This window comes from Asparagus officinalis, chromosome 2, assembly GCF_001876935.1.
Source record: "Asparagus officinalis chromosome 2, Aspof.V1, whole genome shotgun sequence".
NCBI lineage: Eukaryota > Viridiplantae > Streptophyta > Magnoliopsida > Asparagales > Asparagaceae > Asparagus > Asparagus officinalis.
In genome coordinates this window covers 63782554-63799505 of record NC_033795.1, presented here as the reverse complement: position 1 = coordinate 63799505, position 16952 = coordinate 63782554, and the positions used below count along the sequence as shown (strand labels likewise).

Genomic DNA, 16952 nt, shown 5'->3' with positions numbered 1-16952 from the left:
TATATATATATATATATAGAGAGAGAGAGAGAGAGAGAGAGAGAAAGAGAGAGAATTTCTCATGCGCACTGATGCGTACGCATCAGTGCTGTTCTCGTCGAAAGCGAGGGGTTTTTAAAAAAAAACATCCGACAAAATGCATCTTGTGCTCGTACAGATGCTCGTACAGAAGCAAGCAGGGGTTTTTTTGAAAAAAAACCAACGATTAAAAACCCCAAAATCCCATCGCACTCGACAGTCTCTCTCTTCATTGGTCAAGATTTTTATCCCAAAATCGGAGAGAATTGAATCTCCTCCATTAAAGCCACCGCCTTCCCCCATTTCTCCTCCTCCGTCAAGCTGTCGAATTCCCTAACTCCGCCCACCGCGAAAGCAGCATCACCGCCGATTTCGGCCGATCTTCCTTCGAGCTCGAGCGCTCTCTCGAGATCCCTATTTCTCCTCCTCCATCAAGCCACCGCCTTCCCCCTAACTCCGACCTCCTCCCTCTCCCTCTCTCGCTCGTGATTTTGTTGTTTTATCATATTTACTAAATATTTTTGCAATTATTTGATAGAATCATATGCATCTATTTTTTGTGCATGCTAAATCACTGTCAAGTTGCTGATAAGCTTAGAACTGACGTGTATACCAGGCTACCAGCTAACAAGGTTAATTTGCTTTACAGGTTGGGTACAGTTAAAACTTGAACAGAAGGGCAAATGAAGAGATTGCAAGTGCTAAATTATCATCCGACTCGAATGAAGCAGGGGAGATGAGTGGAGTTGGCGCTGCAATAAAGAGGCTGGAAACAAACCTTCAGAAAGGAAAATCGTAGTTTAGAATACCGGATTTCAACATGTGGAAGCAATAGAAAGATCTTTGAAGAATGCTCCTCATTGTAAGTCTGGTTCCTCGCCAACAAACAACTTGCAGAAATAGCAAGATTCTCCAGTTAGATGTACTATTGTGCACCTACAAATACCTTTCAATCAATTCACCTAAACATGGTCATACTTGTTCGTCCATGTAAGGTCTTTCTGTGGTTGATAAAATTAGTGACTGTTTCAACAATTTAAGTCTTGATGGAGCCTAGAGGGCAGAGGCCAATTGTATGCCAGTTAACTGTTATTTACTTGTCAGGAGACTGATCCATGTAATATTGCACCCCTTCTTTTCGAGTGAAATAAGAAGGGTCTTATTATTATTATTTTTTAAAATTTTTTGATTCCTTTCTGCATCTTATGTAATTTATGACTTTTGTTCCTCTTACTGTGACTACTAATCAAGTTGAAACTATGCTAAGAAGAGATGTCGGGTCTGCAGTTTTAGATGACTTTAACGTGCATTGGATGAGATCATTGTATTGAGAATGCTACTGAAGATTCTTTTTTTTCCTCATTTATGTACAATTTTGAACCAGGGTTGGTACTTGGTATATGTCAAACATTAAGTCAGCGGATGGAGAGTTTGGCATGCGAACACTTTCTCACTTTAGATCACAAACTTTGCACGCTTCGGCCATCCATGGATATTATTGATGCTTCTCTTTCTTTTTCTTTTTGCACTATATAATAGCAGTTAAGTCTGCATCCGTGCTTTGCAACGGTAAAGGCGTGTTAGCTAATCCATCCCACTATATAATAGCAGTTAAGTCTGCATCCGTGCTTTGCAACGGTAAAGGCGTGTTAGCTAATCCATCCATGTTCTTTATTGACATTTTGCCATATTTATACATGCAAATAATAACTAATCTCGTCTACTTTTTTCTATGAATTTCCGGTGTTTTTACTTGCTAGAAAATTACACGAGCAGTTAAAGCATTCCAAGGAAGCCAGTAAAAGCGTCCAGCCTCACACGTCAAAAGAAAGGGGAAGAGGATACAGAAAAGCAGCAGCAACAGCATATGTTTGTTAATCAATCCAACCAAGGAAAGAATATCTTCTTTAAAATCATGTAATCATCTTTCCCTTCAGTTTTCTTCAAATCCGATGCTTACTCTCTCTCCCTCTCTCTTCCTCAGGATCTCTCTTGCAACCATAACGAATCCCAGCCTTCACCTGCCATTAGTTCTTCTCGCCGTCCTGTTCGTCGTCTCCGCTAAGTTAGTAGTTTCCACCAACGACGATGACAATACTATTCCCGCTGTAACGGGCACTTGTCGATCCTAGTGTGGCAACATCACGATAGACTATCTGTGGTGTCCATCCTGGTTGTGGTCACTCAAGCTTTCGTGATCTTCTTTGCCGCATGAATGGAATGCTTATGCTTCACATCCCTTCTGGTACCTACAAAGTCCTGGATATCGACTATGCCTACACTTCTCTCACCCTTCATGACTCCTCCATGTCAGACTACTACTCCCTCTCTCTGTCCTCCAAAAATTCCACTGTCAGTGGCTTTGTTGTCGAGACATGGCACACTCCTTACCTTTCCCCTGCTCCGGATAACGTCTTCATGCTGCTCGGCTGCCATGAGTCCCCGGAAAGTTGACTCGGCATATGAATCTGTTAGCCCACCAGAGTGTTGTTCATTGGAGTTTGGTGCAATCCGATCGATTAATTTGACTCACTTACAGTGCCAGGGGTACAATAGTGCGTATAATCTGGCTCCGTTGAGGGCAAGAGGACCGGGAGAATGGTCGTATGGTATAAGGGTAAGCTACTCTCTACCTGAGGAGGAGGAGGAGGAGGAAGAGTGCTTAATGGCGAGGGAGGAGGAGCTTAATGGCGGAGGAGGAGGAGGAGGAGGAGGAGGAGCTTAATAGCGGAGGAGGAGGAGGATGAGCTTAATGGCAGAGGGCTTAATGGCGGAGGAGGTCGGAGTTGGTCGGAGTGGTAACGGCGGCCGGGGCTTGGGTCACGAGCGAGAGAGGAGAGGGAGTTTGGGGTCGGAGTTTGGTTGGAGACGGGGCTTGGCGTCAGCGAGCAGAGAGAGGGAGAGGAAGGGAGTTGGGGTCGGAGGCGGAGTGTGGTCGGCGGCAGGTGCTTGGTCACGAGCGAGAGAGGGAGAGGGAGAGAGAAGTTGGTTCCGCGACCGGGTCTTGGCCGGCATCAACGATCGAAGAGATGGAGGGGAGGGAGCCGGAAGAGGGAGAGGGAGGGAGTTGGTCGGCGACGGGGCCTTGGCCGACGTACCGAAAAGACGGAGAGGGAGGGATGTGTGGGATCAGGGAGAGAGGATTTCTGATTGGGAGTAAGGGAGTTGGGGACGACTACGAGAGAGAGACAGAGAGGGTTGGTGCAAATCGACTGATTTTTGTAAAAAAAACCCTGCACCTCACCTTTGAAAACACACGAGTACGAAATGCGTACGCGTTATGCGTACTAGAAACGGACTGTATATATATATATATATATATATATAGTATATATTGATATATATAGTAGTATATTCATATATATATATAACACAATTTACATTAAACGTTGGGCGCTTCTAGGCGTCGGACTTGGCGCCCAGCGCTTAGTCGCCTAGGCGGGCGCCTAGGCGGTTTCTGGACGTTTTTTTCTTCTAATTGTGATACTTGAAGATAAATATATATATACTCAATCAAAGATGCATAAATTTATTAAGGTTTACCAATTACAATAGCTCTTTGTATATTTAGACTTCTCAACTCAAATTATAAGTTCATCTTAACAGTGAAAAACTCATTCTCAACTCAAATTACTCTTAACTTATAAGTTACTGTTAAGTTTAAGTTAACAATAAACTCAAATTACTGTTAACTTATAAGTTAATCGAATTTGGAGGACGTGTAGGCTACGACACATAAAATCACAATCAAGGCCTACAGGGTGCAATCCACGTAAGCAGACAATGCTCCCCTAAACGTTCGTAAAATCTAGGTGGGCAGCCTAAATACCGTCTAGGCGTTAGGCGTTAGTTAAACGGCCTAGGTACCGCCTAGGACTAGGCGTACGCCTAAGCGGACTAGGCGGATGTTTTTTAAAACAGTGTATATATATCCGTCCTAAAATATAATCTAAACATACTTAATGAAATCTAAGCATATAAAAATGTTAATAATATATGTTTATGATCACTAACAAATTGTAAAAACTTACTTAGGGAAAGAGCATACTAAACTATCGCTAACAACCACATAGGCGATGGTAATATTGCTAGAAAAATATTGAAGCAATTTGACAAAACTATATTATCTTGTGACAAGCTACATAAAAGAATATATCAGCCAATATGTTTGTTGATATATCGGCGATGTTAGGGATATATCACGCAAAAATGTCAAGAAGTGGTAAAGGATATTGAGACCACAATGTTTTGCAACAAGCCTTATAAAAGAATATATCGGGCTATCTCAGGAATATTTAAAACAAAAGCAGTTCTTTGGTAGTCCTAAAATAGATTTTACTTTGATTTTCAATAAAAGGGGGAAAATAGGAATTATCACTTCCATCATCATCTCCTAATCAGCGGTGAATTTCATCTCTAAAAATTCTTCCCCACTCCAATATCAAAACCTTGGACGCCTCTCCATTAATCATATATATATATATATATACATATATATATATATACATATATATATATATGTATACATATACATATACATGTACATGTACATATATGTACATATATATATATGTACATATATATATATATATACATATACATATACATATACATATGTATATATGTACAGATATATATATGTACATATACATATACATATACATATGTATATATGTACAGATATATATATGTACATATACATATACACATCTCTATATGTATACATATACATATCATATCTCTATATGTATACATATATATATGTACATGTATACATATACATATCATATGTACATATACATATGTATATGTATATACATATGTATATGTATATACATATGTATATGTATATACATATGTATATATATATATAAAAGATAACTCAAAGTCATTACAACTTAGCAAAGCTAGCTCAAATCAGTGATTATATTCAATGTAACTTTCTAATTCCTTTTGTTCTAGTTATATATTTTTCAATCAAATGCTGAGGCCACAGTGGAGATCGATGCTGACATGGTAATAAAGTTCAAGGCGCTGCAATTCATTAGATACAAAATTGAAATAAAAGGGGAAAACGAACAAGTAATAGTACAGGAACGTCAAAAACTATGCAAATAAAGAGTCAGATGATTCTTGTAAATGAAGGACGAGGGGAAGATAATTTAGAAGGAATTCATTTGCAAAGGCCGAGCGACCGACAGAATAAAAAGTTTGAGTGTTCGAGGAAGATGGTTGAAATTTCCATAAATACCCCTCAATGCTAAATAAACTACGAATTTGACAGTGGAGCTGAAAAGGCACATTGCAACGCTTCAAACGGGAATGCGGAGAGTGATTATTACGGACTTTATTACAAATTGTGCCATTGGTAGTCCAAAAATTTTCTTTTTTTCGAGTACCAAAGTTGTCGGCTTAAAATAGTCTCAATTGCTTATAAGAATGAGAATTTTATTACAAAAGAAAAGTTTATGTCGACACAACAAACCTTTAAACTAGTATCACCTGAAACAGGACTAGTATAAAAAGAGGCAAAGAATGGAAGTTGAAATGTCCAAACTTTGTGAAATCTCTTTCACTCCACATACAAAGCGGATAAGAAGATCAAATATTTAAGACTGTTGTAATATAACTACAACTTGATTTTTGTAAGCAAAATGTCAATCTGGAAAAGAAAAAGCATATAAAAATTAAGGAAAAGAACAAGTTGAACTGCGTTGCACAAACTTCATTACTTAAATTATCTTTTTTAAATGCTAGTATCTCAAAGTTTGTAAAATTTAGCAGCCACTTGACTCTTGTGTTAACTAGTTCATAGCTTCTCTCTTATAAATTATGCTGTTGTTCCATAAACTTAATTTTTCTTCCCCACGGGAACATGGACTAAGCCGTTTACCATGGAGTTTAATTAAAGAAAACATATATATTCATCTCAACTAGGTTTTATGCACGTGCGATGCATGTGGTTAAATACCATGATTAAGTATATTTGATTTATTTCCTTACTAAAACTTGTTCCTCGGTTCCATTTTGATGGTTTTTGCTTATTTATATCTACTTTAGCATTATGATTATTTATTTTATTTAATGTTTGTCTATATGAACTACACCCAATTTAAATTTTCATATTGATAATTGAATTGACAGAAAATAAATATAATCTAAAATCAATTTGAATTATCGTGTCATTGAGACCGACATGAAACCAAGCTTGACCTGAAAAGTATAGCATTACAAAAGTGAAAAAATACTTCAAAAAATAGCGTTCTAAAAAGAAAATAAATAATTAAAGCTAATATGACAAGATGATAGGTTAAAAGTGGGCTAAAATGACACATAAGATAATTTAGAGTTTGTCCCTAATCCTCAATAGACTTTTAAAAAAATCATAAGCAAAAGATTAATGATAAATCTAGTACACTTTTATATAATGAAAGCATAAGCATATAAAAGTACTAAAAATTTATGAAAATCCCTCCCAAAGATTCCTAATTTACTCCAAAAAAACTATTCTATAAAATATTTAAAACATAGTGCCTTTCATTCCTTTTTGTTTTATTTTTTATTGAGACGTTATCAATCTTTCTTCACCCTTATCTTTTTCGATAAAATTAGACTACTTTTAGATGCTGAAAAGGATAGTAAAACCTTAAATTAAAAGTTAAATTTATATATCTTAATGAAAGAATATCAAATAACTACTCTTTTTTGCTAAGTTTTGAAATTTTAGCAGCTTTTTCGTGATTTTGAATTTTTAAGGGTGTGCTTTGTAAATTTTGAAACTTTGACTGTTTTTTAAAATTTTAAATTTTAATTTTGGTGCTTGTAATTTTCATGTTTCATGTGGTGGTAGTAAGTTTTTGAATATCAGAATATTTCTTGCAACTCTGAATTTTGAGAGTATTTTTTATAATTATTGAAACTTTAGATTGTTTGTTGCAAAATTTAAATTTTTAGCGGTCTGCTAATAATTTTGAGATTTGATATGTATTGGTTATAAGTATTTCAATTTTAGGGTTTTCTATGTTTTTTAATTTTTGTATGAGTTTTTTGTAATTTTTATAACTTTTGAGATTATTGTTTACAAATTTTAATTTTTTAGTGTCTGACGGTAATTCCTTGAATTCATCTTCGCGAGTTTTGAAATTTCAGAATGTTTTTTTATTATTTGAACTTTTGAGGATGTTTTTATAGTTTTTAAAATATTAGAGGGTTTCATGTTTGTTGTTTTAAGTTTTAAAACGTCTGGATGTTTTGTGTAATTTTAAACTTTTAAGGGTATTTTGTGCAAATTTTAAAACTTTTGGGTTTTTTTTCAATACTTCATATATTATAGCATATTAATCTTTAAATTATTGACATATAAGTAGTTCGCATGGGATTAAGATAGGATATAATTATGATTATAGTAGATTAAAATTTAATTGAAATATTCAAAATAGTCAAGGGTAATATTAACCATAAAAAGATTTTTTCAAACTCGTACTTTTAAATGGAGTATATGATAGATAAAGATATCATGACAAGAAAAGATAAAGATATTATGACTAGAAAAAAGACAGATATCACAAAATGGAACAATTTCTACAAAACCATGTTACATCATTCATGTTTCATTTTAATTATAAAGCAATGGACACAAAGAATATGAGCTCAAAAGCACAAGGAATTTACCTTCCCATTTGAGAATTGCACAATCCTTCGAGATGTAGGCAAAAAATGAGACACACGAGTTCCCCCGCCAGACCAACCATCCTCAACTTTTGAGGCTCTCGGACTGCCATGCCCATGGCTAAATTGTCTTTGTAATGAAGAATGACTATGACTGTCACCAAGTGACCTCTCCCTCACACAAAGAAGCATGCGACCTGTTGATGCAAAATATTATGGATATTCCAGATACATGTAATCTTTTCTCTCTCTCTCTCTCTACTATATATTATATATATATATATTAATATATATATATTAATTATATATATATATATATATATATATATAGAGAGAGAGAGAGAGAGAGATAAACTTATGTCAACTTAAAGTGGACAAGAGGTCTTTTCCATCAAACTTTCCTAATCCACTCATATATATATACTATATTATATATATATATATATAATATATTATATAGTATTATATATATATATAATATATATATAAAGTCTCTTCATATTTTTGCGATTGGATCCCTAGGGTATGCATTCAATGGATAGAAAATTTGATGGATGATCCACTTAAGGTTGACTTAGAATTCTCCTTTCTCTCTCTCTCTCTCTCTCTCTCTATATATTATATCTATATAGATAAATTATATATATATATATATTATATATAGAGAGAGAGAGAGAGAAATGGGTAATCTTTGTCATAGGAAGGGATTTTCTTTCTTGAAAAATGATGTGCCACAATCCCCACCATGTGATATTCTTCCTACTTTATTCACATGGTGGGGATGTGCCTCAACCAAGCACACACTAACACATATTTCAAAGGAGAAAATCCCCTCCGTTACATAGGACACTCATAATCTCATTATATAACTATATATATATATATATAATATATATATCCTATATATGAGTAAACCTTGTGTCAAACTTAACAGTTCGGAACGTCCACGTAGTTTCTTAGCCCATTGGATGATGCACTTAATTGAGCTGCTTGTGGATGATCCCTCGCGTTAACTGATCTACATATATCTAAAACCCCAACACACAATTTGGGGTGAATCCCGTCGTGGTTTGACCCTCCGTCGGCCTACTTGTTAAAAAAAGTTCTAATTCATTTTGAACCTTTAAATTGATACGAGTGGAATGAAAGGGTCAAAACATGACGCGAATTCAACCAAATTTGTGTGTTGGGTTTTAGAATATGTAGAATCCAAGTTTAACGGAGCGGATCATCCACAAAACAGCTCAATCAAGTGATCATCAATGGGTAAGAAACTTACGTGGACGCTCACTTTAAGTTGACCACAATGTTTACTCTATTAAATTATAGTATATTATATATAATATATAGTATATATATATGGTTTGTGTGTGTGTGTGTGCGTGCCATACATACATACATATATATGTAACATGTAGTGTATGTATATATTTGTTTTTATGTATGTTTGATGTAATTATGTATACTATATACTGTATATGTATATATATAACATATACGTATACATATCAGGTATATATGTAATACACATTATATGTATGTATATGTATGTATGTATATATCTTTTTATGGCATGTATAATGTATGTGTATGTATCTGCAATGTATATATTATAATATATATAGTATATAATAATGATATATATATATATATATATATATATCATGCAAATACGATACTCATACATATACATGCATAAAAACATACATACATACATATGTTCTTCTATTTGAATTATTAATTCATTTTGTTTATTTAGTGTTCTTCTATTTAAACAAATATTACTTCTTTTAGAAAACTTATTTGTTTTTCTTTCAAAAGGGTATTTTTTTACTTCATTTAGTAAACGAGTTTCTTAATCTGTTATATAATTAAAGTAGCAGTATGTTTGGCTAGGTTATGATAATAATCTGCTACATAGTTAAGAGCTCCAAGAAATCTTTGTAATTGTTTAATGTCGAGTATGACATCGGGAAATTTTGAAGCAAATTCTATATTTCTGTCTATAGAAATAATATTACCTTTATGAATATTATGGCCTAAGAATCTGATTTGAGTTTGGAATAACTTCATTTTTGGGGCTGATATAGCCAGTCCATTTCGTAAAAATAATTTTACGAAATATTTTGATATGTTTAATGTGTTGATCAAAATTTTGAGAAAAGATTAAAACATCATCTATATATGATAAAATAAAATCAGTATAAGGAATGAATATTTCATTCATAATATTTTGGAATTCAGAAGGGACGTTTTTAAGTCTGAAAGGCATAACATTACATTCAAAATGTCCAAATGGAACAACAAAGGCGGTTTTACATTTATCTTTTTCTTCAATTTGGATTTGCCAATATTCAGATTTAAGATCAAACTTAGAAAAGATTTTTGCATTATTAATACGATTTAATAAATCTCTTTTATTTGAAATAGGGTATCTAATACATTTTAATACTGTATTTAAAGGTTTATAATTAATTACTAAACGAGGTATTCCTCTTTCTCGTTCTGTATGATTATTTACATAAAATGCAGTGCAACTCCAAGTAGAATATGACTTCCATATAAGTCTCTTTTCTAATAAGAAATTTATTTCTTTTTTACATAATTCAAGATATTCTTGATTCATTTGACATGGTCTAGATTTAGTAGGTATATTCTTTTCATCGAAATTGTCAATATATGGTAACGAAACAATATGTTGTTTTCTGTTCCAAAAAGTATTAGCAGGGCCGGCCCTGGGGTAAGCCCACCAAGCCCCGAGGCTGGGGCAACCCAGGGTCGGGGGGCAACTCATCCCTCCCGCTCCTTCATCCCTCAAACTGTAATTAGTTTTGATTTTTGAAGTGGACTTTGTAAGAGGATCTTTATGCAAAAATTGTTAAGGGTTCTATTTGTAAAAGAACTCTAATGAATTCCCAAAATCCTATCCAACTCCTTTATTTCCGTCAGCATTTCCTCTTCTCCTTCCCGTCTCTGTTCCGCTCACAAAAAAAAAGGAAAAAAAAGAAAGAGAGAAAATCACTCCTCCCCTCCTTCCCGAGCCTCCGACGGTCCGACCTTACTCTGCGCCCATCGGACCCGTCCTTCAGGGCTTCACCCCGCTAACTCCTCTAACCCAATCAAGTAAATTTTTTTAACTAAATAATTTTAGGGTTTTTTTGGACAAAAAATTAGGGTTTTGATGTTTTGCAATAAAATCAAGATTTCAGATTTTGAATCTTGGCTGAATCTTTGTTGTTGAATAATTGAATTAGGAGTTATGATGTTTTGGAATGGGTAGCTTATCGAATTTTGTTACTATCCCCGTTACGGTTGCCTCAGTGAAGAGAAATTTTTCCAAATTGAAATTGATAAAAAGTTATCTTCGCACTACCATGTCACAGGAAAGATTGAATGGATTGGCAATGATATCAATTGAAAATGAATACTTGGAGAAACTTGAGTATGATGACTTAATTGAAGAATTCGCTTCAAAAAATTCAAGGAGAAGTATTTTTCTTTGAATTAAATTGTAGCACAAATGTAATCTCTTCTTATATGAATATTGATTTTGCATGAGAATATTATCAGCTTGAGCCCAATATAGAACGCTAAATTGTATTATATGTATTCATTTTTATCGTTATTATCTGTACCAAATTTTTAATATAAGAGGCAACCAAAATTAGATTAGGCTAGGGCAACCCAAAGCTCGGGGCCGGCCCTGAGTATTAGGAGAATTACTACAAACAATTTTATTAAACTGTTCTTCTATTTGAATTATCAATTCCTTTTGTTTATTTATTTGTTCTTCTATTTGAGCAAATATTACTTCTTCATTTAGAAAACTTATTTGTTTTTCTTTCAAAAGGGTATTTTTACTTCATTTAGTAAACAAGTTTGTGGGTCTGTTAGAAATTCAAATATAATTTCTTGACCATTATAAGTTGCTTTAATGCCTTGTGAATCAATTTGGTTCATAGGCATTACCATTTTGTCTACATATAAATGCAGAGGTGAAATATTAAATGCAATTAAAATTAATCTAGTGAAAGATAATTATCCCATCAACCCTTTAAGGTACCAGTAAAACCACAAGTAATATAATACGCAATTAATTTATCGGTATTACCATTTTGTCTACATATTGTAGAATACATTAACATTCTATGCATCGTAGCATAGATTTGGGTATCAGATAATCCATCAATATTCCATTCGTAGATATTTCTACCATTATATTCAGCTTGTAAATAATTATCATTTTCTTCAAATGAAACATCAGTTAGGGTTGGTCTTTTCCATAATATCTTTCTATTCTTTTAGGGCCATTTTTAATTTTATTTATTGTGGAAAATTGTTCTTCTACTGCTAGAAGTTTGTCTGATTTGATTATTTTTTCATCTGAAGAACTATTATCAGTAGAAATAACTGAAGAAGTCGATGTTTCACTCTGAATATTATGGAGTATATGTATATGTGTGTGTGTATATATATATATATATATATATATATATATATGGAAAAAATGTTCCTAATGTGTCTTCCTAAGGTGACACCTTAGATTCAGTCTAATGAAGCATCTTCATAACTACATTATTTGCAATCAATTTACTTGATTCACTCCATTCATTATGATGTAATTATCTCAAAATATCTGTAAAACAAAAAATGTGATGTCTCAATACTTCTAACACATATTTTTCATTGTCTTATCATTAGTTGTATTGTAGTAAAACCGTTAAGTTTATAATCACTTGATGCATAAGTAATCGGCTAACTATAACCCAACATGCCTAATTTTTCAAGCAATAAAAACAAAAATCATGATGTTTCAATACTTCTAACACATATTTTTCATGTCACTTTAGTTGATTGTCATAAAACGTTAATTTTACAATCATTTGATACATGAGTAACTAATTAATTATAACCCAACATGCTTAATTTTTTGTGTATATACAATCAAAAACATATAGATTGAAAGGAACTGAATCAAGTAAATTGATTGCAAATAATATAGTTTTGAAGGCGCTTCCTTAGAATGAAGCTAAGGTGTCATCTTAGAAACACTTTTTCCATATATATATATAATTTATTTTTTGTATGTGCGCGTGCACGCATAATATGACATCCATTATGTTGTTCCTTTAAAACCATACATCCATCAAGTAAACATGTAAAAGCAAGCAAGATAAGGTTAGGGAAAAAAAGATTAATAGAAATATTTTTGAAGAAACAACAAAAAAAACCTCCAAAATGTGAATAATAATTTAAAAGCTCTGATGGATGTCTCATGCATAAAACTAATCAACCTCCCTGCAACAAAATGTGCCAAGACTAAAACCTTAAGACCTTGATATTTTATTTTAACAATATCACAACCAACTTAAAATCCAGGAGTTTGATTTCAGTAGCTCTAAAAAAAATCTCTGGCTTGCTTAATTCACAAGCAAAATGAATCCAAAAGTGATCAAGCTAGATAAGAAAAAGTTAGGCAGGGTGAAAGATCCTCCCATATCCAACAAATATGACCGTGTTGAATCTATAAAACAAGATCCAATTGCATTTCTAGTTCCAAAGAGCAACATCTGCCGATTTCTAGCTAGCATCATCTATTGTTGAAACAAGAATAGAATTTGATCGCATGTCAGCCCCACTCCATTCCTTAATCAAGGATAGTTGCATTTTTTCAATAAATTTATTGTTCAGATAATTTCCTAGAGAAAGATAAATGAAGTACTTAATTGTAAAACCCCGTGATTTTTTAAAATACTATAATAAATAGTAATAAATTAGTTATATTATGATAAATATCATTTATTGATGAATGAGTATGTTAGTAATTGATTTGAGATCAATTAAGTGTATATATGAGAGTATACAAGTGTTAAACATGCACAAAACAAGTGAAAACATGCACGCAAGTAAAAACCTGTAGGCTGGAAAATGCCTCGGGTCGATCGACTGATGCTTGCTAATCAGTCGACCGATAGGAGTTTATCAGTCGACTAATGGCAAGCCATCAGTCGACCAACGGGTGCTTAAGGCAGTTTCCCAGTTTGATTTGGTTTCGGTTCTTTTGGTCTTGTTTCGGGTTTGCCTCCATATATATATGTATATTTCACGAAAATCTCTCTTTTCCATGATATTTCTAAACCCTAGCAGCCACCCTCTCCCCTCATCAAACCCTAGAATTAAATTTATGAGATTTTCAAGAGCTTTGTGAAGTAAATACCAAGAAGATGGTGAGATCGTCGGCGTTTGGCGAAGGAGAACCTGTTTTCTTGCATTCTTGGGGATTTCTGCATGTGTTGAGGCGAGTCTCATCTCCTCCAAACCCATCCTCTGTTGTTAAATGCTTTTACTTGGTTTGGTCGGATTTATAAACATAGTTTATGTATAAAAATCACTTCTTTTTCAACCGTATGATATAAATATCTAATCTTTTTAATTTAAAAAGATATAGAACGGATTTCAGATGTGGATTTAAAGTTTTGAATATGATTTAACATGAGTTTTGATTGAAGTTAGTTGTTTTCATGATAATCTTACACATATGACACTTATGAACATGTTAGGGTTTTAGTTTAAATTATCAAATTTGTAATTTTAATTTCATGCGATAGAAATTAACCATAAATATGTTTATTTAAGTTTAACACGAGTTTTACTGAAAAAGTTTGATTTTTTGACGAATTTAGTTGAATATCTAGTTGTCTCCAGAAATAAAAATCTATTTTTTGTGTCAATCGGTCGACCGATCAAGGGTGATCAGTTGACCGATAGGCCACCCGACTGTGGGAACTTTCTCTGGTCGGTCAACCGAACTAAGAGCATCGGTCGACCGATCCCTGTCTATTTGTGTGCATGTTTTGCACGATATGTCGGTCAACTGAGAGGGTGTTTTGGTCGACCGAAAGAGGTGGTTTTGCACGTGTTGATTCTTCATATGCGTTTAATCGTGAATACGAAGTAGGAGTCGCACGTCGAGATACATGTGTTGTATACAAGGGTACACGTAATAAAGTTTGAGCACGCACGAGAATTTGGAGGTGCATAACTCTATATTTTGATTTGTCATGTTAGAAAATGACGCATATTGCAATTCATAATAGTGTGGATGCTTAAGTAGGTTAGTTGGTATATCGCAATGAGACCGCGGTAGACTACACTCGGGTGGTTAGTTAGTATATTACAATGAGACCGCAGTAGACTACACCGTTGTGCATCATTGTCTTCCGGAATAGGTTGATATGCCTATTTCCGCAGGACGATTGAGTAAGGTGGTGATGCCACATGATATTGTGAGCGTCTTACAAAAGCATCGTTGTTTCAGATAGAGTATTGCTTAGATTGCATTCATGCTCCCATGTTAGTTACCCGAGAATAGGGTATAAGATTGAGGTTGTCATTCATGACATATTTTATGTGAGCTTCCTTGATCGGAATATTATATTTGTGATTGTCCCATCTACCCGAGAGTAGTGTGATTAACATAACTTATATTGATTGAGGTTTAGAGTTTGTATTTCTCTTATTTATTGTTTCATGCATAGTATTTGGAGTTGATATTTAGCGATTCACAATTTGAGATACGAGGTATATACATGAGGGTTTCCTTGTTTGGATTATTTCGCTCGACGTACCCATTCTCGTGTTGTGGAGTTCTAAATATCAATATCCGCTTAGTTCAGGATAGATGATTTTTATATCTATATGTACTAACCTGTATTTTGATATATACTCCTAATCCCCTCCCCCTGAGGACGGTGCAGATGATCTCGCTAGCGTTTTGACACTCGTTGTTTCCTCTCTTTTCAGGCAGCGAGTCAGGTGCACGGAGAGTCGCAAGTTGATGGAGTTTCGGATTAGCTCCCATCATTATTTATTTTTAGTAGTTATTTAGAGCTCCACAATAGTTATGATTACTTTCGGATATTTAGAGTTATATTTCATTTTGTAAAGGCTGAGTGCCTTAGTACTATTTTATTTAACTCTATGTATTGAGATACTTCACATTGGTTTTAGTTTGTCAGTTGTATTTCATATTATTCAGTTAGAACATGATTATATTTTTCATTGAATTCCCTCATTTCCTTTATCATGTCCATGTTACTGACATCTTTACCTAATCTGCTTTGTACCTACACTTGTTTATTGTTGATTTCACTAGAGAGATATTATTATGATGGTGAAACATGTTTTTGCACAGTGTGAGTGCATGGTAGGTTTGACATCATTGGGTTCACCTTAGACTGCAGCCTTGTGTAAAATCAGGGGCATCACATTAACTGATCCAACTAGTATTAAAATAAAAAATTATATTTTTCTTTATTTCTTTTCTTATAATGATATGTAATAAACATTCCCGCTCAATGGAGTTGAGCCTGAACATGGGAAAGTCAATTTGTGTGTGTCTGATGTTAGCTAATTGAATTGGACAAGAGTATTCTCTTGAAGTGGCTGGATATATCCACTATGCAATTGGTTTTGAAAGTTAATCAAGGCTGGTTGCAATATCTCAATCAATTTATTGTTCAGATGTATGTCTAAAGAATGACACATGACGTTTCTGACTGATATAGCCAGGCCTGAAATTAGATATTATTTTTTTATTTATTTTCATATATAATAAACATTGCACTCAAAATGGTGTTGGGCCTAAACATGGGGAAATCAGTGTGTTTAGATCTTGTATTTGCACTAAGTATTCTCTTGGAATTGGCTGCACTTATAAGTTAGCCAACCCGTTTTGAAAGTTAAAGCCCCTTAAGGCTGAACATGTAATTTTCTTTTTATCATGAAGTAAACGTTAGGAACCAATCAAGAGAAAAAATAGTATTATTTCATCAAATACTGTCTATTGCGATAAGAGTTCATTAGAAATGGGTCTTCTTGATCACAAGAAGTCTCCTGGGATAAGTCAGAAACAACAAGAAGTTTGTCATTGTTCTAGGTTTTGACTAAATGTGTACTTGGTACAATTTTCAACAGGACAATCAGAGATTAGGCCATAATAACATTCAGAGAACATCAAAGCTGCTTGAACCGTTTTAGTGCAACTTTGTAACCGTTTTGACACCTAGTGAGCAAGAACAAATAATTTATGGATTTCAGATTTAGTCAATTAGGATGCTTTAACTAGGCTACAACATTAGTCACATAAACACCAAAAATGCATGTTGGAAGAGATCTCATTTTAAGCCTTGTGCAGCAAGAGAGCATACATCTGTGTATGTGTGCATGTGTGTGAGAGAGAGATAGAAGGTAAATACTCGTTAGAA

General features: G+C 33.9%; 1 protein-coding gene and 1 pseudogene across 1 annotated transcript in view; one reads left to right on the top strand and one right to left on the bottom strand.

Moving 5' to 3' along the window:
* The window catches only part of LOC109831541 (ethanolamine-phosphate cytidylyltransferase-like), a 55373-nt gene that overhangs the window by 13713 nt on the left and 24708 nt on the right, over positions 1 to 16952 (bottom strand). The window contains exon 3 of the mRNA XM_020398879.1: positions 7690 to 7883. Within this exon, the coding sequence (XP_020254468.1) occupies positions 7690 to 7883 (194 nt within the window). The remainder of the gene's footprint in view (positions 1 to 7689; positions 7884 to 16952) is intronic.
* On the top strand, positions 1971 to 2796 carry LOC109829515 (annotated as a pseudogene).